This window comes from Macrobrachium nipponense, chromosome 46, assembly GCF_015104395.2.
Source record: "Macrobrachium nipponense isolate FS-2020 chromosome 46, ASM1510439v2, whole genome shotgun sequence".
NCBI lineage: Eukaryota > Metazoa > Arthropoda > Malacostraca > Decapoda > Palaemonidae > Macrobrachium > Macrobrachium nipponense.
The window spans coordinates 4348089-4373088 of NC_061106.1; the positions used below are offsets into that span (position 1 = coordinate 4348089).

A 25000-nucleotide genomic window follows, 5' to 3' on the forward strand; every position below is an offset into this window, starting at 1 on the left:
TTTATTATGTTTCACATCATTCTCACACTCACCTTTTGGTGCCAGTGATGATTTACCCCTAGTGTATTATCTTAGAGATGGTAAGTCATATGTATACCAAGTTAGGTTGAAATTGCTCATTGTGTTTGAAAGCATATGTGGCACATACACACTTACATATAAACATGTATGTATGTGCCACGTACACTTTGAAACACATTGAGCAATTTCCACCAAACTTGGTATACATATGACTTACCATCTGGAAAAGAATCCACGGGGGGTAAGACATCACTGGCACCAAAGGGTGGGTGTGAGAATGATGTGAAACATAAAAATAACTGAAAATGACAGATATTAGTGTCTAATCCATAGTTTTCGATATCGTTGAGGTTAATAGGGACTCTCACGATGCCCTTCAAGTCCAATACGAAAGTGAGATGAGAAGGTGGTGACATGTAATAAACAATAACCAAAAACTACAGATATTAGTGTCTAATCCATAGTTTTTAAGGTTGCTGGGATGAATAGACACTCCCAATACCCTTTAAGTCTGTGTTCAACCCCAAAGGATGGGGGGTGATGTGTAAAAAATAACTGAAAACGACAGATATTACAGTGTCTAATCCATAGTTTTCAAGATTACTGAGAAGAATAGTAACACTCCAGACGTCCTTTAAGACCAAGTTCAGCCCCAATAGGGAGGAAGGGTGAAAAGGGGTGGGAAAGGGTGACATATAAAAATAACTGAAAAGAACAGATATTAGTGTCTAATCCATAGTTTCCAAGGTTGCTGAGAAGAATAGTACACTCCAGATGCCCTTTCAAGTCCAACCCCGACAGGAAGTGGAGGCGTGCGAAGGAGAGGGAAGGGGTGACGTAAAAGTAACCAAAAATGACAGATATTATTGTCTAATCCATAGTTGTATATAAGTAACTTACGAAGTCATTCCATAGTTATTAGTTTCTACTTATCACAGCATCTCAAAAATTTGAAAATCATGGTTTAATCCATAGTTTTTGAGGTTGCCTCTCCCTTGGTCTCTGTCACAGTGGAATAGTATGAGGTTATGCACCCTTTACGGAGACATGTGTTGACAGGGCTCTGTGCGGGGAATATGTATGTAAGTTGGTTTGATGGGTAGAACGAGTCCCAGTCTTGGACTCCTGCCGATTTCCAGTAAGGTGAGTAAAAAAAAAAATGTTATTTACAGAGCCCATTTGAACTTTGTTGTATTTGTCGCAACACATATATTTTACAGTGATCTTTTATATTGTTTTTATGATGTGTGCATAGATTGGATCATTTGTGTTTTGCTGCATTTTTATTCTTACATTTCTCTGCAGTTTTATTCTTTTATATTTTGTTTGTGAGTAATATGGGAAAATCCCACAGTTATCATTCCCTGTGCATATTTCTAAAAATGTGTTTTTTTTTCTCTCTCTCTCTCTCTCTTTGTGTCTCTGGATGTATCTCTCTTTGTTTTCTCTAGATGTATCAGTGAGAGATCGCAAGTAAACAGGGAACTTTGACAATGTCATGGACTTATATACGTATTTGAGTTTTGGGGCTTGTGTTATGTGGGTTTGCTTAATAGATTTGAAGGCATAGTGCCTTTGGTAAGGGATAGCTCAATTAAGGATCTGATATCTTATGATTATCTCATTCATTTCAATTTAATCATATGCAGTTTTTTGGGGGGAGCGGTTTTGATCATAAACTTGTTTGATAGTCGGGTTTTCTGTACTTCCTATTTTCGCTTTAGAGAGAGGGGGAGAGACGGGTCTGAGTGAAACAGTAGACTTGGAGGCTTGATATTAGTATTATTTTGTTTTTCTTTTCAGAATCTGATCTAAGATTAAAACCTTGGTAACGAATTTACTCTTAACCCTCTCTTAATACTCATAAATTGAGGACTCGCAATTCCGAAGGCACTGCGCCGCACGTTAGAATAATACAAGAAGAATTATTTTTTTATAATTACTTGGTAAAATATACTTTGACTTCGAAATATTAATGTTTTTATGTGCACTGAGATTCAAGTAGTATTTTGTTTCAGAATGTGTGCGGTGCTCAGGAAAATACTTTTACTGTTCATACTCCAGGGGAAATCCCAGTGTCTTATACTATTCAGATGGGGGATGAACTGATTGTAGCTGCTCTAAGCCTTTTTTATCCAGATTTGCTGAAGATAACAGGAATAAAAGTGACTCTTACCCAAAAACCAAACCCAGGTGATCCTGATGACCCATTTGATGAAAACTACCTTCGGGAGACAAGTGTAAGCAGTATTTTTCTGTTTCTACATATTGTGTGAATGCTGTATATATCTTGGAATGACTGATTGATACATTGTTTTCTGCTTTGGTACATGGATGGTAACCATAATGTTGTGTCCAGATTTCAAGATATTTTGTGTTATTTTCATGACTAAATAAATTTTTTGTTATTTTCATGACTAAATACATTTTTTATGATAAAAAGTGATTTACTAATTTTCGAATATTGATATTAAAGTAACCAAAACAAACCATCAATAAAAAAATTTTTCAATGCATATTAAATATTAAGGTACTGTATAGAATAATTAACTTCCTAGTATTTCCCCAGTCACTGTACAAAGAAAATGGGACTGCTCAATATTGTATGAGGGGAAATGGATGTACTTAACAATAAGGATCTCTTGAATAGCTTTCACATTTAGTTGTAAGCCATATATTTTTAAAGGTAATGCTTTAAGATGGCTTTGAAATTATAGTAAAGTATTTTAGATAAGAGTTTAAGGTATATTCTGTGTAGGATGATAGTTTAAGGTATGAGAGAAAATGGATGTACTTGAAAATAGTTTTGAATAGTTTTCACACTTAGTTATAAGCTGTACATTTTTATGGGTTATGTAACATGACTTTGATATGCTATTTTTAGAGGTGGGATGTCAAGTATTCATGGATCGCACGGGTGTTTGTGGTCCCTATCCCCCACAAATACAAAAGTTTGTGTGTATATATGTGTGTGTGGGCTTGCACGTATAAATGCATGTAGTAGTAGTGCTTACATATTAACGTCTGTCCTATACATTTTTTTTTATTTTGTCATGTATACATAAGAATATTTTATTGTGTTAAGTTACTCTGCAATTTCATGATCTCAGCTTGTTATCTGTGAATGTTGTGTGATTATGAATAACAACAACAATAACAATAGTAATAATAATAATATAATAATAATAATAATAATAATAATAATAATGTGACATAAGGGTTCTTGTGTAGCTATTTATGTAGTTTGTTTTGTATGTATCTTTTTTTATTCACAGCGGAGAGGGGGCAGAGAAGCAGCAGAAGCCTTGGAAGCAGGGGGTGGGGATGGGGGTGATGGAGGAGAGGAAGATATTGTTGTAGATGATCAGCCAATGGTCCCTCAATCTACGCGCACTGACTCTCTCGCTTTTAATTCTGTAGAAAAACTCTTTTCATTGGAACAAGCAATTCTGGCTAGCATAGACAGATGTCGTAAGTCTTAGATGTTCACTATTGTGTTGTAATAATTAAGAAAAAAAGTTCCTTTATTGTGCTAGTTAGAAATACTTATCATTATTTTTTGACGTACAATAACTGTAGTTCTCAATAATTTATATCGTTTAGTAACTTACTGTTCTAGTTTCTAATTTCATAGGTTGTAAAATATCAAGAGAATTTCCATGAAGAACACTGCAGAGAAATCCATTCATCATTCCTCATTAAATCATACAAGACCATTGAATTACTTTAGTATGTTAGCATAGTCATGTTTCATCATTTAAAAATTCTGAGTTGGAAGATTAGTAGACACTGAAAAAAAGATTTAGTAAGGTATACAGTATTTAAGAAAATAGCCTTCAACATTTTTATGAAAATAAATCTACAAAATTTGCTAAAAGTATTTTCAGAAACTGTTATACAGATGACAGAAATTATGTGAGTTAGAATCATATTATGGAATAATATCCAAAGATTACTTTGTGTTATTTTTATTGTTATTGTAATAGCTTAACCATATCAAAACACCATAGTCAAAATTTTAACAAGACAGACTAAATGAACTATAACCTGAAAAAGTCTTGAAAAGACACTACAGTACAGTATATTGACAGGTTTACACATAAAAGCATATGTACAATAAATTCTTTATACACTTCTAAAGGGAAATTGTACAGGACAGATTCATGGTATGGCGCACATGTTGCAATGATATATATTGCTTTTCTATTACTATAGAAGAAACATTCACCAACTCTGCTGGAACTAGCCAAAAGGGTTTGCTTCCATTCAAAAAGAATATTACAGTGGAGTCATTTTATTTTACTTTCAAACTGGTCACACTCATCGGGTCCCTGAATATTTTTCACATGATCCAGCCTCCAAGTAGAGTAAAACATTTGGATCACAGCTTTGGACACTGATCCCATAAGATACTCCACATTTTATTGTGTCCAATTAACCCTCTTACGCCGATTGGACGTATTAAACGTCGAGTCAAAATGTCTCCCGTATGCCGATTGGACGTATCATACGTCGGCTCAAAAAAAGTTTTTTTAAAAATTCGCGGAAAAATACTTATAGGCCTACCAGCCGAAAACTTTTGTATCACGCGCCTTGGGGGATGCTAGGAGTTCACGGATCAAGGCGTTGTTTTGTTTACAATCGCTACGCAGGCGCGCAAGCGCGAATTTCTTTCTTATCGCACTAAAAAGTATCAGTAACACATCTCGGAAATTATTTCGTCACTTTGGCATAATTATTGCACCATTTTAAATTATCCTTTACATGAAGTATTATATATGAAAATGTGCGCAATTTCATGCACAATACAACTAAAAAATATTCATGATTGTAGCTTTTATCAATTTTGAAATATTTTCATATAAATAACGATAAGTGCAAAAATTTCAACCTTCGGTCAACTTTGACTCTACAGAAAAGGTCGAGAAACGCAATTGTAAGCTAAAATTCTTATATTATAGTAATATTCAATCATTTGCCTTCATTTTGCAACAAATTGGACGTCTCTAGCACAATATTTCGATTTATGGTGAATTTATGAAAAAACTTTTTCCTTACGTTCGTGCGATAACTCTTCCGATAAATTTTTTCGTGCGATTGTCCTAATGTTTGCACCCTTTAAATTTGCCGTTACATAAAGTTTTATATATGGAAATGTGCGCAATTTCATGCACAATACAACAAAAAACAACCCATGGTTGTAGCTTTTATCAGTTTTGAAATATTTTCATATAAATAACGTTAAGTGCAAAAATTTCAACTTTCGGTCAACTTTGACTCTACCGAAATGGTCGAAAAACGCAATTGTAAGCTAAAACTCTTATATTCTAGTAATATTCAATCATTTACCATTCATTTTGCAACGACTTGGAAGTCTCTAGCACAATATTTCGATTTAATGGTGAATTTATGAAAAAAAAAAATTACGTTCGCGCGGTAACTCCGAAAAATCAGAATTTTTTTGTGCGATTGTTGAAATGTTTGCACCATTTAAAATTAGCTGTTACATAAAGTTTTATATATGAAAATGTGCGCAATTTCATGTAGAATACAACTAAAAATGATTGAAGGTTGTAGCTTTTCTCTTTTTTTCGAAATATTTGCATATAAATCACGATAAATAGAAAAAAAAACCACATTCGGTCAAATTTGACTCTACCGAAATAGTTGAAAAACGCAATTGTAAGCTAAAACTCTTACGGCCTAGTAATATTCTGTCATTTTTCTTCATTTTGAAACAAATTTGAAGTCTCTAAAACAATATTGTGATTTATGGTGAATTTTTGAAAAATATATTTACCTTCACTACGCGCGCCGATTCGCGGCCGCAAGTCTCCGAAATACGTACATGGCATTATCCTAATATTTGCTCCTTTTCATATTAGCCTTTTTATAGAGTTTCATATATCAAAATGTGCGCAAATTCATGAAGAATACAATAAAAAATAATTGAAGGTTGTAGCTTTTTCCATCTTCGAAATATGTGCATATGAAAAAATATATATATTAAAATTTCGACATTCGGTCAAATTTAACTCGTCCGAAATGGTCGAAATCTGCAATTCTAATCTAAAACTCTTACAGTATCGTAATATTCAATCATTTGTCTTAATTTTGAAACAAATTGGAAGTCTCTAGAACAATATTGTGATTTACGGTGAATTTTTGAAAAAAATATTTTTTTGCGTCCGCACGTTACGAATTCGTACATCATTTTGTGATAATATTTTTCCGGTGTTGCTTTTATTGTTTTACAATGTATTATATATCAAAATGATTGCAATTTAGTGTACAATACAACGCAAAAAAAAGTAACTGGTTAACTTTGACCGTTTTCTGCACAGCGTGATTTGAATACAATTATGTATGAATTTTTTTTTTTCGCTACCATATATCGCATTATTTACATATGATAATGATATTATTTTTCATTTCTGATGGTTGCATTCTAAACTTCAGGCAATGACAAAAAAAGGAGCCAAAAATGAACTCTTAATCTTCAAAAGTACGTGCGCTGTAATTTTTTGAAAAAATTATTTTTTCCACTTCCGCGCTCACTCCAAACCAGGCCCGGCACACGGGAGACGTTTTGATTTTTAGGGCTCCGGCGTAAGAGGGTTAAGCATGTAATTGAAATACATTATATGTAAGAAGATTGTTTGTACCAACTCTTAAAGAAATTTTATATACCAAGTGTTGATGCTAGTTATGATAATAATGATACAGTAATACAGAAGGAATTTACTAGCACTGATATTATACTAATCAAGTTAATTATAACAACTTCCTTGATATAGTCCCAAATCTTATTACTTTTTCATCAGAAACTTGGCATATTATGTGGCAAAACTCCACTATTACCAGTGATTCAGAGTCCCTTCTACAACTTTTGCTTGTATAATTTCTCATTGCTAGTATATATTTTTTACAATACGTATTTATGTACAGCATATTTCAGTTCAATCTCAGCATGAGGCAGATTATCTTATCATCTAACCATTTATGCTTATTTCACCATAGTAAGACATCAAGAATCTTTAGTTCATTACATATGTTATCAAAAATTTGAAATATTTTCATGATATTTCAGCAACTGATGAAATGAAGCGTAAAATGTACAGTAGCATCCTTATAGTTGGTGGTGGAGCCAAATTCAAAAGCTTAGGAAAATGGCTACAGAACAGACTTGCCCTTCAGATTCCTGTTGCATACAGGCCAGGTAAGAAATTCAGTCATTTTACCAGGTTTTATTTTTTTGTGATATCACAGTTTTAATTTGGCATTGGTTAAATGAAAGTTCAATGAATTTAAATCTTTTGGAATAAATGGAGAATCTTTTGGTTCATAATGTATTCAAATACTGTCTTTCTAGACTTTATTACTTTTGCACCATAAGAATAGCCAGTTAAGAATTCACCTGGATGATGACCTGGGTCTTTGAATGAAATTGATAATTAAGAATTGCAAGAAACCCAATAATGTATCTACAAAATATGTCACATTTCTTTTTGAAATGTATAAAAAAGCTCATATAAATTTGGCAGTGATCCTTCACCGAAGTAAAATCCACCTTCCAAGTTTGAAGGTTCAGTGAAAGGCATGCAGGCATCCTCTTGTGTGTTGGGATTTCTTGAAAACTCTTTACTATTAGGTGTTTTTTTCTTGTGTTTTTCCTATTCAGCTGATTACGTATGTGCAACTCAAAGTTTCCCTTATAATAAAGTCAACCTGTATTTTCATCATACGATCTTTGCTCCAATAATACCTGTTCTTTGGTTGTTGATAGTGATCTATGCTAGTTTGCTTGACTGCATTTGATGTTTGCCTTCTACTTTATCTCACCTATTTCTTTATAGATTTTTCATATATTAGTGATAAAAAAACTCTATGGTAGTAGTGGCCTGTGGCTTCAAAATGTGTGATTAAAATACTTGATAAGAGATAAAAATAAGATTTTATTTAACACTTGCTTACAGTGATTTTCACTTGCCCACTTGTAACTCGATTTGGTTTGACACTAGTTGATAGGCAGCCTTTTTCTTAGAATGGCCCTTTGTGTCCAGCTAACACAGCTAACTGAAATACAGTTATAGTCTTTTGCATGACAATTTGATTAAAGGACGTTTTGTTCAAAGAAAAATCTGCTCTGTCAATGGATGTTTGTTGGTTAAAGAACAGAAAAGTTGACCAGCTAGGACATACATGGGATCACATGTAGTGTACAGTTCCCAGCTGAAACAAAGGGAAGAGTTCAGTCTATGGTGTGGGTCTTGCTCAGTGCATATCTCTGATAAATTCTGCCTGTAATTGTGATGCCAGCAGAGATGAGTTTGTTGTTGTCTCTGGAAAAGTTCATTGGTGTGGAGGTCAGTGGTGATGATTTGAATGAGTTGATGGAGGAGTACAATGCAAAGCTCACTACAAAAGAACCTCACATCCTTCAGAAAGAGCAGCAACAGACAGTAGCTGGAGAATTGTTTTAAGAGCAGAAAGGGTAAGGTAGGAAATGTGTCAAAAATAGAAGGGCCTACAGTACATAGTTTCCTTGAAAAATCCACTTTGACAAAGCTGTGAAAAACTATACAACTGAATGACAGCACTGTCTCTCACTTTAGGAACATATAACAATGCTGGAAAAAACAACATCATTGAATAGATTTTCAGTGAGAAAGATACATAGCAAGTCTCAAGAAGAAAACAGTAGTAAGAAACAGAAAAGAGAAACAACCCCAAAAGCACAATTGCCTGCTGTTATAAAGGAAGGGGACTCCCCTTCCAGACAGTAACATTTCTCCTCTTCCCCATTCCTCACCACCATCTACATAGGCCATCAGCTCTCCCAGTTACTGGTTACGTGTTGACTTTTTTAGGTTCTTGTGTATAATTTCTGTTTGCTAGGCCCATTAAATTTGAGTTAAAATGCTGTTATTGTATTTATGGAAGTCTGTAAGGGATTAATCCAATTCCCATTATTTCTTTTAAGAAAAATTTGCTTGGTTTAAGGATAGTTCAGCTAATGGACAGCCTTCGAGAATGAATTAAGTCCATTAACTGAAGTATGACTGCAGAATTCTATTTTCTGCTGTAGACAACCGGGAGGATGTCAGAATTGCCTTATGCCTTATGTCTGTCTGCTGCTTTCTTTCCTCTTCACATTAACCATTATATTTAGTTGCTCCAATTCTCATTGTTCCATATAAGGGATTTTGACGAAGGAAAAATCTATTTCTGGGCAAGGGTCCGTGTCGCCCAGTGAAATATCCCTTTAGTTCATATTTCTAAGGTAAATAATGCTAACATTACCAGAGAAAAATAAAAGAGGGGGATGTCAGAGTATCCTGACTCGCTCACCCTAAATAAAAAGAGGGTGTCGGTATGGTACTGGGGCGAGTGAGACCACTACCACGGACCTCTTGTCATTTAGAATTCTCCTTCACCAAAATCCTCCTCCTCGAGAGAACTGGTACACAGCCGGCGCCAGCAACTACTACTACACGCTCACCCACGCCGACAACAGCGCCTCTCGTGGCCATCCTTGACATTAGAGGACCAATCTTGGGCGCAAGGGTGGGAGATAAACGGGGGGGATTTCACTGGGCGACACGGGCCCTTGCCCAGAAATAGATTTTTCCTTCGTCAAAATCCCTTTTCTGGGCTCAGTCCGTGTCGCTTTGTGAAATAGTACCAGAGAATTAGCACAAGATTGGGAAAGAAACAGTAGAAGGTCTCAAGAAAACACAAAAGTAAAACAAAATAATTATAATCTAGTTTTCAACTTAATTACAAAGTTATCATATTTAAATCTAAACTAGTATAATATAATGTGCGTTAGCCTTAAAATACATAACAGAACTTAAAATTACTCTTAGGCTAACTTATGATAGCTTAAAACTATACAAGTGAGTCTCCCTAGCATAAAAATAAGGGAGAATATCACAAAATAACCTCAATTGGCAAACTATTTACAGGTGTGAGTGACCCTAGCAAAAAAATAAGGGACACATCACGATACATAGCCTTTTTAGGCAGCTAAGGCTCAAATAGGATTGAGCCTGACGGTAGGGTTAAAGGAAAATATTAGTGAGGCAGGTAGAAAGGAGATCTGGATCTTCGACTACAACTACTAGGTATCAGGGGAAACTATGTTTCCTGCTGCCACTGCCGGAAATTTAAGAGATTCCAAGGATTTCAAGTAGTGACGTTTGAAAACTGTCTGCGATTTCCAGCCAGTGTACTTTATTAAATCATCGAAATTCATATGCTGAAAGTAATTAATAGAGGTGGCTACTGCCCTGATGTCATGGGCTCTAGGAAATGAATCAGGATTGGCTTGTTTAATAAAATATAGGATTTGTTGCCTGATCCCTTTTAAGGAAATAGTGCCACCTTTTTCCCTTATAAAAAGGGGGCCTGAGGACCTAGAGGATGTCCTGGACAGATAGGCTCGTAAGGTCGTCACCGGACATAGAGAAGGGTCTTGAGGAAGAGGGAGGACCTTCCAAGGGGCCCATCTCATCAAGGGATCCTCGTTTTTAGCCAAAAAACTACGATCTGGAGATAATAGAACTTCTCCTGAAGGGAGAAATTCCACATGTCCAGAGTCTCTGGAAAGGGCCGACAGTTCAGATATCCTGGCTCCTGAGGCCAGACTTAGTAAGAATAATGTTTTCCTTAATATCATCATATAATTGCATGAATCGTTGTCAGTATCTGAAGCCAGTTTGAGAACGTCATTCAAGAACCATGAAATTGAACTAGGTCTTTCTGAAGGTCTGAGCCTAGCACAAGCTTTAGGGATAGACGAAAAGTAAGAGTTTGTTAAGTCTATCTTAAAGCCAAACTGGAAGATTTTCTTTAAAGTTGACTTATTGGTTGTAATAGTACCAGCTGCTAGACCTTTTTCAAACAGGGATCTGAAAAAGGATATAACTAAATTAACTGTCATGGTTCGAGAATCCGTTTCCTTCAGGAAATTTGCCAGTTTTTTAACTGCTGCGTCATATTGGCGCAATGTTGATTCCCTTTTATCCGATTCTAAGAAAAGGATATTCTGGGGATCGATATTCGCATCTCTCTTAGCCGCGAACTTCATGAAGTCCATAAAGTTAGGGTTTTGAGAGTTCCTGAGGAAGGGAACAAACACAGTCCTCATTTGTACTGACTGAGACAGTTTGGGGTCCGGAATCCTTTGAGGCCAGAGACACAATTCCAGAAGGAGAGGGTACCAATTGCTCTTGGGCCAATCCGGGGCTACTAGAGCCACTTGTCCCTTGAATGACCTGAGCTTGTTCAGGATTTTCAATAGAAGATTCACTGGAGGGAAGATGTATATCTTCCTCCATTGATTCCAATCTATGGACATGGCGTCTGTGGCATAGGCCAGAGGGTCCAGGTTGGGAGCCACATAGCAAGGGAGCTTGTGGTTGGATTGTGACGCAAAAAGATCCACCTGGAGGCCTGGGACCTTTTGGCACACCCACTGGAATGAGCGCCTGTCCAGGGACCACTCCGATTCTAGAGGAACTGAGCGAGACAGAGCGTCTGCTATCATGTTCCTTACTCCTGCCAGATGAGTGGAGGATAGGTGCCATTTGTACTTGGCTGCTAGAGAGAAGATGGCTATCATGACATGACATGCCTTGACTTGGATCCTCCTCTGTTGATGCAGAGTACTACTACTGCACTGTCTAATACCAGCTTGACATGGGAATTCTTGGCTGGAAGAAGCCTTTTTAGTGTGAGGAATACTGCCATGGCTTCCAGTACGTTTATGTGAAGCCGGCGGAACTGAGGCGACCAAGTCCCTTGAACTTTCTTGAATTGGGAGTATCCTCCCCACCCACTCAGAGAGGCGTCCGTGTGGATGACCAACGCCGGAGGAGGGAATTGGAGAGGAACTGATTTGGACAGATTTTTGGTCTCTGCCCAGGGACGGAGACGTTTGCGAAGAATCGGCGGGATGCCTGACAACTTGTCTCGAGACTTGGGAGTTTGGGTCCCACTGAATGTCGAGCCACTGAAAACGAGATTCCGGCGTAAGCCTGGATTTGATCTTGTTTATTTGGAACCCCAGATGTTCCAGAAACTCTATTACTTTGTGGCTTTGAGGCATTCCTCGACAGCTGTTGCCCAAATGAGCCAATCGTCCAGATACGCTACTACCATTATCCCCTGGGATCTTAGTTGTTGGACTACTGATTCTGCTATCTTCGTGAATACCCTGGGGGCTACGTTCAGCCCGAAGGGCATAACTTTGAAGGAGAATGCCTGATTTCCTAGCCTGAAGCCTAGATATGGACGGAAGTGCCTCGCAACTGGGATATGATAGTATGCGTCTGTAAGATCGATAGAGGTGGTGACGGCCCCACGGGGAAGTAAGGTCCGCACCTGCGAGATAGTCAGCATTTTGAACTTCTCGCAACGAATGAATAAGTTTAGACGGGACAAGTCTAAAATTATTCTTCGTTTTGTTGAGCCTTTCTTTGGCATGCTGAACAAGCGTCCTTGAAACTTTAAATGTTTGACTCTTGATACTACTCCTTTCTGAAGGAGCTCTTGTGCATACTCTGTCAATTCCTTTGTTGGTACTTGAAGGAATGTTTTGGATGGAGGGGGACCTTTGATCCAACTCCATCCTAGCCCTTTGGACACAATGCTCTGTGCCCAATTGCTGAATCCCCATCTGTGCCGATAGAGGAACAGCCTCCCTCCTACCTGAGGGTTCTCACTGACTTTGGGCAGGACGTGCTCCACGTCCTCCATGGAAGTGTCTCCCCCTGCTGGGTGTCCTTCCGCCACCCCTCTGGCAAAATGCACCCCTAGCTCTACTTCCCTTTCCAAACCTGTTGAAGGCTTGGAATGCCTGTCCTTCAAAAACAGGATTAAAGGCCGGAGATACAGCATAGGAGGTCGAGGGCTGGTTTTGGGGCGCCAGCAGGAGAATTGGCTGGTTTTGGTTCTTTGATGTCGACGGCTGAACTACTTAGGACATGGGAACTGCCTGAACCACTTGCTGTTGCTGAGTAGCCTGGAAGGGTGTAAACTTCCTGGTCTTCTTCAGCTTCTTCACATTTGAGGGGGTACCTTCTGGTTTCCTCTTGCCAGAAAGTCCCCAGCAACCCTTAAGGCTCTGATTCAGCCTGGTCGCTTCATGCTGAACCTCGTTCACCATGGATTCGGGGAAGAGATCAGCTCCCCAGATGGATGATGCAAGCAATTTGTTTGGCTCATGCCTAATTGTGGCTTCCTGCAGGACGTGCTTCCTGCAGTTGCGCCTAGCAACGACAAAGTCGTACAGGTCAGACTGTACGGTTTGTGTTTGAGCCTTTGCCAGTAACTTGAACAGAGGTTCCGTCCCATAAGTGATGGCGGCAACCTCTGTCATAACCAGGGCATTCAGGGTCCTCCCTAACCTGGTCCTCGCGTCAAACTCCGCTTGGATCAGGTTGTCCGGCAACCTCGGTAGTCTCTCCCCAAATTGTTCGATAGCACAATCCAGTTTGAGCTTCCTGATAGTGAAGGAAACCGGTAGATCCGCCCAGAGGTCCTCAAATCCTGGAAAGAGTGGAGATGTTGGATCCGACTCTCTCAGCTGAGGTATAGGCTCGTCTTTCATGGCGGCCTGTATGGTTACCTCTGCCAGCTGTGTGGTAAAGGGGAGCGGTGTCTCCTCCTCTGACACAAAAATGGTGAATGGGCTTTTGAAAGCCTGAAGCTTGGTGTTTGTACAATCCCATTCTTCTAGGCATCTAACCCATTCCCTCTGGGCTTGATCCCGACTGTAAATAACAGTTTCCTTCGGGATCCTATCATCCCTCCTCATTGCCGTCTCCGTCAAGCGAGCGTAGCCCATGAAAGGTGGTTGGAGATTGGCGGGGTGGAACTCAAAGTCCTCAATTCTTCGAGTTCCACAATCGGGGATGGAAATCATCCCGTCCTTGAAGGGGGCAAAGGCTGCGACCCTCCAAGGATTGCTCATGGTGAAGGGAGGGAGAGTTTTGTAATCCAGCATGGGTGGTACTCCAGTACCTGCCTGAGGAAGAACTGCTGGGGGATTCTCCCTAAGACCCGCCAACAGGTTTTCCTGGTTTGTCAGTCTCTCCGAGATGTTTTGGATTGACTGACCTGACTCCTCAAACGAGGTGGAGATCCGCGCAAGCATCTGATCCAGTCTGTCATTCATCATACTACCGACTAGATTGCCCACCTGTTGCATAAAACCTGCGGTGAATGCCTCAGCGTCGAAGGGACTAGAGTCCCTGACCGATGCAGGAGTCTTTGGACGCGCTCCGGTGGACGTCGAAGGCTCTGGATCAGAGGGAGCACGGGCCTTCTCCTTAGAGGACTTGCCTCTAGACCCTTTCAAGTAAGAAGTCGAAGAAGACTTCGATTTCTCTGCTCCGGGTTGGTGAGCCGGAGTCTTATGAGATGACGAGGACGAGGTCTTCTTAGAAGACGCCCTCTCCAGGGTCTTCTGCTCCCGCTTCCTTTTCACTTTAGGGATAGCTGAAGCTGATGACGTCCTAGCCGGAATGTCCGACTCGGAAAAGCCTTGAAAAGAAGAAGAAGAAGGAATAGGGGACGAAGATCCAGATAAGCCCAAGGGAAGCCCTTGAGCTCCTAGCAAACCTACCTCAACTAATAAGTCACTCTCTCCTACCGTCATCGGCTCTACATTAAGGTCAAGAGTCGCTACGTCCTCGGCGATCTCCGGGGCCCCTTGTTCCACCAATGCCTGCGCCACCTGCTGTTGAATAGCGGCGATGCACGGAGCTGCCACTGCTGGGTCGACGTAACCGGTCGACTTGCCGCCTGGGAAGAGGCGGACAGCCATACTCTTGTCCAGGATGTATGGCTGCCCCTTGGAGACGTTCTTCCCAAAGCCTCCTACCCAGGCCTTCAAAGTAGCTGACGCGGCGTCCTTCACAGCGGTAGCCTGAAACAAAGGGTCATTGTAGTCCTTACAACGAAGCCCCGAAGATATGTGATTAACACTTAAGACTAAGTAATACTTATATATCTTAACATATGCTTTTATAACAGTATATACCAAGAACAGTTACAAATATATTACTCTGGTATATACTTACTCCGGCAGTAAACTGGTCCACCAGATCATAACAGATGGAGCAGGCCTCATGATGCCATACAATCAAATCATTATGGCGGACGGCACAGGGAGCATGGGTCCGGCAGACCTCGTGACCGCATGGGTCCTGCAGGATGGCGTTGCACCCCGCCTCTTGACAGTTGGTAGCCTGTAAGTGAACAGATACATAAGTATCGGCAGTTACTAACAGGGCTAACCTGCTAAGAGATATGATACTCCGCTGCATTGGAGTGAAAATTTTTCTGGGCATAATCCTCTCCTGTACTCCGTGAGAGATAGTTCGTAGGACGTGGTAAACTGGTCCGATAAACTCCGGTACACCGGAGCGAAGATTTCCTTCGAACCAGTTGCCTGCTCGAGAGTACACCGAGGTGAGGGTACAAGCACAGCGGAGAGACACAAGAAGATTACCCAAGTAAAATAAAATAAATATAATAAAATAAAACAAATAAAATGATAAACAAAGCAAGCGAAGCGTAGCTCCGCCGTACAAAACTTTCGCAAGCAAACAGAGAACCCGGATGGTGAGCGGGTGCTTCGCCAGACTAGCAGAAAGTGGTAACAGCACAAATCGTAAATAAAAGTGGGATGCATGTCAAGGCTACTCTCCGCTACCCTCCAAGGAGCTGGCTCCAAGTCCGCCGTATAACGGATGGGGAGGGTAGACCGAGGGAGGAGAGAGCAACAGTGAGAACCGAAGAGGACCCCGTACGAGCTGGCGGGGTGGCCAACCCAACCCGAATGCACGGAGCACCCCCCCCCCCCCCCCCCCACCCCCCCCCCCGGAAACTCATGGAGAGAGCGGTAAACGACCCAGACTCAGGACCCCCCCTTGTCTGTAACTCCCGTATCCTCCCTGGGAAGCGAGGAGGAGGGGAGGGGTGCTCGGATGGTTGTCATGGCGACTGTGAGCGAGCGAGGACTGCCTCCTCCCCGCTATGGGGAGGGAGGAAGGTGGGGGGGCTGAGCTGGTGGCATGTGGTGATCAGCTGGCCCACCGTGAACGTGGTTGGACCACGTGGCGAACGGGACAGACAAAACATAGCCTAGGCTAATGCAAACCGTCTCAAACATGCAACACATAACAAATACATCGTAATAAAACAGAAAAGAAGGAAATCAAGTGTAAGAGAAAGAGAGGGGCTTCCAGGAGAAGTTAGGCTCGCCTACCTGGAAGGTAGATAAACCAACAACTCGGGAGCTGGCCTCTGCCGATACGTAAAACGGAGGGCGATGGCCAGGGTGGCTGGACTAAAGAAAAAGTGGGAAATAACCCACCTGCCTAACAGACCTAGACAAAGGGACGTGCATGCATGAACACAGAGCTAAGACACTGAGGCATAGGATTACCGAATAGTACGATGTAAAACATGAAAATTGTAGCACATCCCGCACCACACTTAAAATAATCATAATATAATCATAGGCACTGCACAGAATAACCACAACGGTATGGGAGACCGAAGGAGCTACAAGATAAACACGAGGCGAGCCCGAGACCAGACAAGGAAGGGCCGTTAATGAACCTAAAAAACGGTTAAAACGGATCCTGACTGTCTAAAAATACGTGTAACCTTTCGGCAGTATACTTAACTTAGCTGCGGCGATAGCTTGGAATTCCATGATGGTGTAAAATCCAAAAGTTAGGGCACAAAACACAGAGCTCAAGAAATCATGTGTGTGCGGGATGTCGCTAACGAAAAGGATGGCCACGAGAGGCGCTGTTGTCGGCGTGGGTGAGTGTGTAGTAGTAGTTGCTGGCGCCGGCTGTGTACCAGCTCTCTCGAGGAGGGGGATTTTGGTGAAGGAGAATTCTAAATGACAAGAGGTCCGTGGTAGTGGTCTCACTCGCCCCAGTACCATACCGACACCCTCTTTTTATTTAGGGTGAGCGAGTCCGGATACTCTGACATCACCCTCTTTTATTTTTCTCTGGTAATGTTAGCATTATTTACCTTAGAAATATGAACTAAAGGGATATTTCACAAAGCGACACAGACTGAGCCCAGAAATTTATTTTTTTACCACAAGTAGATATTATGTAATCCTGGTCAACTCAGGCTGTTAGAAAATATCTAGAGTAAACAGATTACATAAAACTTACAAGAATTTGAGATAATTTTTCTTTTAACTTCAATAGAATTTTACCAATGTCTTAATAAATGAAATTTTCTTCAAACTAAATTTATGTATGAAATTAAGTTATACGTACAAATAAAGTTTCTCAAACGTAAAAGAAAATAAGTTTATCTGTTTATTGAAACTACAATAGAAAACATTGCTACAGGAACTATACAAAAAAAAAGTTGTGACCCTGTAAATTTTTCTTTAGCAACACACCCCAGCTTAAGAAGTTATCTCATATTTTCTTTAATTTAGCTGTCTGAGGTAATTTTGTGCCAACCTTGAGCATTCCTGGAGTGCTCTCTACTTGAAACTTGTAACTCTGGATTGTTATGGCTCACTACATGATCCTCTGACTGTAAGTCTTGCAATGTTGAATGTATACAAGTGGCTTGTGGTCTGTCTGTATCACGAAATCAGACCCAAACAAGGACAAATGGAATCTATCTACTACAGATATTATTGCTAGGCACTCCTATTTGATAGTATAGTAGTTGTGGTTGTTTCCTGCATGCATAAGCAGTTAGAAATATGCCATCTGCAGACTCTCTAAGTACGTAGTATGCTTCCTAGTCCTTCATTTCATGCATCTGTCCTCACAATAAAAGTCCTATTGAAGTCTAATAATCTTAGCATTGTTGCATTTACGGCCTCACCAAATAGTCAGTTGTGCTTCCCTAAATCTCTGGAATAGGTCCCTTAGTCCCTCAGACTCTTATTACCTTGATGTTGTACGAGTTAACACATCAACAAAATGGTCAGTTTTCTAGGCTCCAACTAGCATCCTCCTCATCGCTCTGTTGAAAGTTACTGCTGAGTATATTAATCTGAATGGCATCCTCTTGAACTAATATTATCCCCTTGACATGGTCAACTTTGTCTTCTTTAATGCTTTTTCCAATGGGATCTGTCAATATCCCATGCTCAAGACCATCTTAATGAAAAATTTTTCTTTTCAAAGTTTTACCATCGTAGCCTCAAGATCACCCATGGGTTTATTATCAAACTTGGTTATGACATTGAGGTGTTAATAATCCTTGTAGAACCTATTTGATCTATTCTTCTTCTTCAGTATCACTATTGGTAAACATTATGCAGACAATCTTTTAACGATTCCCATCTTGAGCATCGGATCATCATCCCCATGGGTCAGTTCCCAAGTAGGATATTGTAAGATACATCTTTGGTCTAACTAAGTGCTCCATCATTACTTCAATTATGTTTTTTCCAAGTGAAGTCCTTCCTTGATTACTAATAAAAATGTCTTGGCATTCCTCAAGCAACTCCAATACCTACCTCTTCTGCTGCATGCTTAAGTTGCCACTAACATTGACACCTCAAGACATCTGTTGTCCCTTCAGCAGTCAAAATTCCAACCAACCCTCATCCAGGATTACTTGGTCCTTGTCAGCTTCTCCCTTTAATAACAGCTGCTACTGCTTCATTCAATTCCTTCTTGTTGTAGTCAGTCAGGCTGTTCACATATAGTTCAATCCACTCTTGTTGCAGCCAGTTAGGCTGTTCACATAAAGAGTCTCCAATTTTTTGCTGATATCAACCTTTTAGTTCATGCAGGTAACCACCACCTTGACTTTGCAAGGTCTTCTCCACTGAAACATCAGTATGTTTGTCACCATTGGTATTAACACTGACACTGTGTCCCACCTTGAACCACCAGTCTTGGGTCCTCTACTTGTAGTGATGCTTCTGGCACCTCTGTACCACAGTACTATTCTTTTTACATTTTAATACATTTTCATATAGTTATTAATTTATTTTTTATTTTTTAATAAGTGGGATCTCTTTCTGTATTTCCCCCGTTGCTTCCTCTTACTTTTTCCTAATGAGCACCATATTCTATGGAAGCTTGAATTTCAAGTCAGTGGCCTCTGTGGGCTTGTTCCATATAAACAGGTTTCATCTACTGAATAATAATAATAATTATTATATGGACCCTCTACTGGAACATCTTCAGCACAGATTTCTGTACAGTTTTGATCCTTTTTCACAACCCATTGCATCTTGGGTTATATGGGGTTGTAAATAATTGGTGCTCAACAGATGGTTCACTTCCCTCATCATCTCAGAAGTAAACTGGGTACACACTTTGGTCGCAGCCTTTCCTTGGTGAATCTTTCCCTGCTAAAAACCTCAAGTAATACCTCAGCTACTCACTCAGTTTTTATTTTAGGGTGTGCCTATAGGTACCTTGTAGCAAAGTCTATTGTCATCAGGGTAATAGGGTTCAATCAGGTCCACAGCTATACTCTGTTGAACAGCTCTTCCATCAATCAATAGCATCTTCCCTAGTGGTATTTTACTGGAGGACCAGATTTTTAGGCCTCCAAGCATTTATCCAGTAATTGCTAGAAAAAAACATGCATGATAGCTCCAGCTCACTGATGGTGTCTACTCTTGAAATCAGAGCAGCACTCAAGCAGACTTTACATCCTGTGGCAGCAAAGATCTTAGTGAGGGCAGAGGCAGACAAGATTGGCATAGTGCGAAGCTTATCCTGGAAGACACACCATGATAGCCAACAATGATTATGGGAGATAAAATTTTGTTGTTAGAGTGGTCTGAATTTTGAGATCAGCAAGGTTTTTTGTCACATGTGGGTCAATCTGTTGGTAGATCTGTTAGTGACAGGCCTGAACCATAAGCGTCTGTTGGCTGGACCCAACTGCCAAGAGGATAGATGTAGGTTGACCTTGATATCTATGCCTTTCTCTGTATGACTTAATTAAGCAGTTACATGGATATCTCCATGCCTTTGATAACATGAGATTTTAATAACTCCCTTTGATCAGAATAGGTGTGGTTTACTGATTTTCTACCCGTGGTGTTGAAGAGTCCCAGGAAACTCCTAATCTGGAAGAACCTCTGTAACCAACCACACTGTTGCTTATTCCTCGACAATTTAGACACCTTTTGTATTCTCACACATAAGTTATCTAGCAAGGCATCAACTAGCGACCTCTACGAGGCCAAGAACATATTCTGTGGTTGATGCAGTGGAAGGGGTGTCAAGATAATTGACTTTAATACACCCTTAATTTCCATCAAGAGGTAGAGTTTGGTTATCCGTGTTTATGTTGTTTGACAAGTAGCCAGGACTATGCCACATTTCTGCCATTTCTTCTGTTTTGTGTCACCAGTAGTGAAGAGGCCTGTTTGTTCTTTTAGATAATGGCTATAAAGCTTTACCTGGATGACCAAATACTGCTTCCAACCTTGAGCAAAAGGAAAAACAAGTTTCAAAGAACACATTGTGTTGTTTACACAAGAAAGTGAAGATATTGGTTTAGACTTACTGTGCTTAAGGATCCACAGTCTGTATGGTTTACTGCCTTGTGTTTGATACAGTGGTGAGCCTGGGATATTAGAGACAAAGGTAGGCATGTATAAGATTGTCTATTTTCCATTTTCATTTCTTCTTTTCACCTTTCATAAAGTAACTCAACACACTTTCCATCCCTCTACAGTGTTGGCAGAACATTTTATATTATAAATGGATAGTTTTATCAACCTAAATGAATTTCCTATCTTTCCAAACTTACAGGAACCTGCTTTACCTATAGTCTTTAAAACATTTAGCATCTGGGAATGGTTAAAAGCATATGTTTTCTTGATTAAATAATGATCATCATAATTATCAAGTTATTTTTTGCATCAGGCACCTTTCCACCTAAATAGATATATGCTTCAAAGAAGCAGTGCTTTGTACATTATGTAAATTTATAATCTTTAAACATTTGACATTGTGGATACAAAAAATTACTTCCTGACAAGGTTCTTAATCCCACCCAGTTGGGCACAACTGGTTCTTTCAGAACAAAACTTCAGTCTGAAACTAGTCAAGGAGACAGTAGGTTTTGTTCCATACTTGTTAGGAATCCTTCCCAATTCCTCCCCTTTAGTATAGCCATTTAAAATGTTTAGTTCAATTTGTAAAAAAACAAACCAAACTTGCTCAGCCTTTTTGTGTATACATATAGATTTTGAAAATTTAAAACTTTGTTTGTTAGCATGCTTACCATGATTGAAAAGTATGACCAAGTTTTCTTATGTGGAACTTCAAATTTCGCAGAGCAAATTGAGATTATCACTCGAGCAAAGGATATGGATCCAAGTATGACAGCATGGAAAGGAGCAGCTCTTATGACTTGCTTAGAAGGCAGTAGCGAATTATGGATACAGCAAGCTGAATGGAACAAGTATGGGGTTAAAGTTTTGAGAGAAAAGTGTCCTTTTATATGGTAATGCTACACTTTTGAAGTTAACTTTGAATTTATATTATTTCTATTCTTGTATTTCATATTTTCTAAGAATTATTTAATTTTAGTGAGTAACACGTACAGTATCTTGAAATTTGTTATTTACAACCTTTGAAAGGTGGTTCATGTTACTTTAATTAAAAATAACTAAATGTAGAGTGATCTTGTCAAGTACGTAGTATTCTCATAATGAAAATATAATTTGGGTGAGATACTCTGGGGCTATTTGACCATTTAGTTACTAAGAAGTAACATGAAGTGCAAGAATTTTTTTCTGAAGTTTCTGATGGCTGTGGTACTATTTTCAAAAAGATAACATTCATAGCATTTATGTATAGAATTTATTTTTGGGATCTGATTTCGTTGAAAATATGGTACAGTTCTGTTCACCGACTGATTCATGTGAAGGGTATAAATATCTGGTAACCAGACTTAATGTATTAAATAGGTTTTTAAGTCTAGATATACTGTACTGTAATTTATCTTTGTTTAACAAAATAAAAATTTTTGTTACTCAGCCTATTATTAACCCCTCAGTTATACAGATTTTCCAGCACATTGCATATAAAGATATAATTTTCATATTCCCCCTCAAAATGTGTTCTATGGATTACATTAAAACGTAGCCTATGGAAGCATTCCTTGCAATCCAGGTACATACTGACTTAATCTTGTCTTACATAACTTAGCATGCTTGTAATTTCGACAGTGATTTGTTAATTAAAAGTTAAGAATAACATATAGAGAGAAGACGGATGAATGACAGGAGTAAGTAATATAAAATTCAAGATAGTATGTATATGGTCACTGAGTCGGCTGGACATTTTGTGGTTATGCATATTGTGTGAAGAATTAACAATAGTAATAGGTGGGAAGTTGCAGTTAGAGGCATAGTGATGAGGAGAAAATTTTGTATTTATGACAAAAGAGAAGAGTAAAGACAAAGAATAGATAAAATAGGGAAGGAATGGTAATTCAAGGGGGAATCTTGTGAAAAGAACAGTAGATGCAAATGGAGACTGAAGAGAATTCCTTCTTGCAGTAATGGAATGAGTAGTATCTTCAATAGCAGTCAAATGTAGAGAACAGAGAGGATGTACTTGTAGGTCTGGGGAACAGTATAGTAAATATGAGAATGTTAACTATTATAAAATCAAATAGGTTCCTCTTCTAATTAGTGAATAGGAGAGAGAGGACATGAAAGGATAATTTTACTGAATAGAGTATTCGCTCATTATTTAACTCCCATTTTTCTGTTTGGGCATTTAACTGAATCAAATCACTATTACTACTTTTTCCCATTAGTTTTTTACTCATTACATTCATTCATCCCAATGGTTTCTTTACTTATTCTCAGCTATAAATAATGGTAACATATATAAAACTGTTTACTGTATGTACGGGTGTGCATGTGGGTTTCTGTATACAAAGCAATTGCCCTGTATGTGGGTTTCTGTATACAAAGCGATTGCCTTACTGGGAGTATAATGATGTACATACTATGGTAAATGTAATATAATATATGTATAGTCCTTGATAGTTAAAGTAAATGTCAGCTTAATGAATACTGACTAATATTCATAATGAACTGTACTTTTTATTTTTATTTTAGTGAGAACTGTCTGTGCTTTCAAATAAAATGTTTGAAGAGTAACTTTGTGTTATGATGTACTTTTAGGCAATTAAAACCTGTACATATGCACTGTTCTTGTATTCCCCATCAACAAAGTAGGGTGGGCAATATTTTTCAGTATTTTCCTCTGTCTAAATTTCTTGCATCTTGTCATTGCAACTGTTCATACATGGGTTAAGGCCTTCTGGTCAACTGTGGTATGAAGATAGATAGTCATGTATAGATATGTTAAAAGGGAGATTGTCTTCTCTGTCTCATTATTTGTGTCTGTCACTCTAAATTTGTTTTGGTGATTCATCCTACATGGTTGAAGAGATTCATTCAAACTTTGTAGACTATCAAGCATAGATGAGCATGGAAGATCATTCATCTGTCTGAATGTCTGTGTTTTTCACACTAACCTTGTCAGTGCAGTCAAAATTGGAATTTATGTAGATTATTGTGCACAGTTCATGTTGAAAGGAAATAATTACCAGTCTGGTTGTCTTTCTGTTAGTGTGTCTGTCACACTTGCCTTTTTGCAGTGCATCAAAAGGGGGTCAATCATCTATCTGTCCATTATCTTGGCTCACACACTTGACGTATCATGGCAAGGATAGGCTCTCATACATAGATGTTCATAAAGTTAAGATTTTAATAGTTCAAACACGAAAGACCCTTCAAAAATGCTTATAACTGCCTATTTCAATAGTTGAAACATCAAATATACCCTAAATTATAATCCTAAAACACTTTAATGTAATTTCATAGTTATGTTACAATGTTACCCTTAAAAATATGCATGGTTTACAACTGTGCAAAAACTAATTAAGTTCCCCAAACTATATTACAATATTATTCATGCCATCCCATTTTCTTTTACAAGAGAAACATTGGTAATTCATAAGAGAGAGAGGGAGAGACAAAAATACATATGCATATTAAAAATGTTTAGTATATCATATGGTTACTCACCAGTGATCGGTGTTGATTGAAGATGATGATGATGAATTAGTTGTGCAGTCTGATAAATGCGTGATGATATGACTGCACAGCAAAACAGAGGGGTTGCATCTCCTCTGAGGGTGCCTCTTCCCCTCCTTCAGGAGGCACTTCAGTCACTTCATAGACTTCTTCAGGAGTTTCAGGAGACAGCATCATGGCCATATACTTCTTCATGCTGATGGAGAGTTATTTATAGGGCTCCATGGCAGCATCAATGGCATTTGAAACATTTATGGAGTCTTGCTTAATAGGATCCATGTTTCTGTCAACTTCTGCAGCTCCCTGCCTTTTCTAAGAATTTGGGACAGACCTTTAAATTGTTCCAAACTCGCTGCCAGCACGGGGTCAGAGAGTAAATAAATGATGGTGGCGACATTTTCCTCCTTCTCGATCAAGTAGACAACACTCTCGGGCATGCCTTGATGGTCAGTTACTTCAGCATAATTTTTTTATTACTTAGCAATAACTTCTGCCCTCTCTTCATGCGCCATAACCTTCCTCTGATGTTTAGGCTCTTCCCATAAACTGTAGAAGAAGCAAGGCATTTGTGAGGCATCTTATGCTTGTACAATCCATGAAGATATGCACTGTACACATGTACCTATGCACAATTTGGAATGCGATGCAATCACTACACACACAACTCTGGTGATGCTAGAAAGCAAAGTGGGATGTTGGGTCACCTTAGCATCCTGTGATTTGCATGTTGTGTACTGTGCAACTGCATATTTTATTGATATATTTCTGTTGTAGGATGATTTTGAAAGGATATTACATTAGTAAAGTGCTTTAGGATGATAGCAGAGCACATCTAAAATAACTACTGTAATTTGCGGTAGGTTTGTTTATGTA

The 25000-nt window shown here is 39.1% G+C and overlaps 1 protein-coding gene across 1 annotated transcript in view; it reads left to right on the top strand.

The window, feature by feature from the left end:
* Positions 1-22044, top strand: part of LOC135214735 (actin-related protein 8-like) — a gene marked incomplete in the record, with an annotated part of 206757 nt that extends 184713 nt beyond the window's left edge. The window contains 4 exon segments of the mRNA XM_064249074.1: positions 2040-2261; positions 3297-3492; positions 7112-7240; positions 21345-22044. Of these exon segments, the coding sequence (XP_064105144.1) occupies positions 2040-2261; positions 3297-3492; positions 7112-7240; positions 21345-21517 (720 nt within the window).
* Between the last annotated feature and the right edge of the window lie 2956 nt (positions 22045-25000).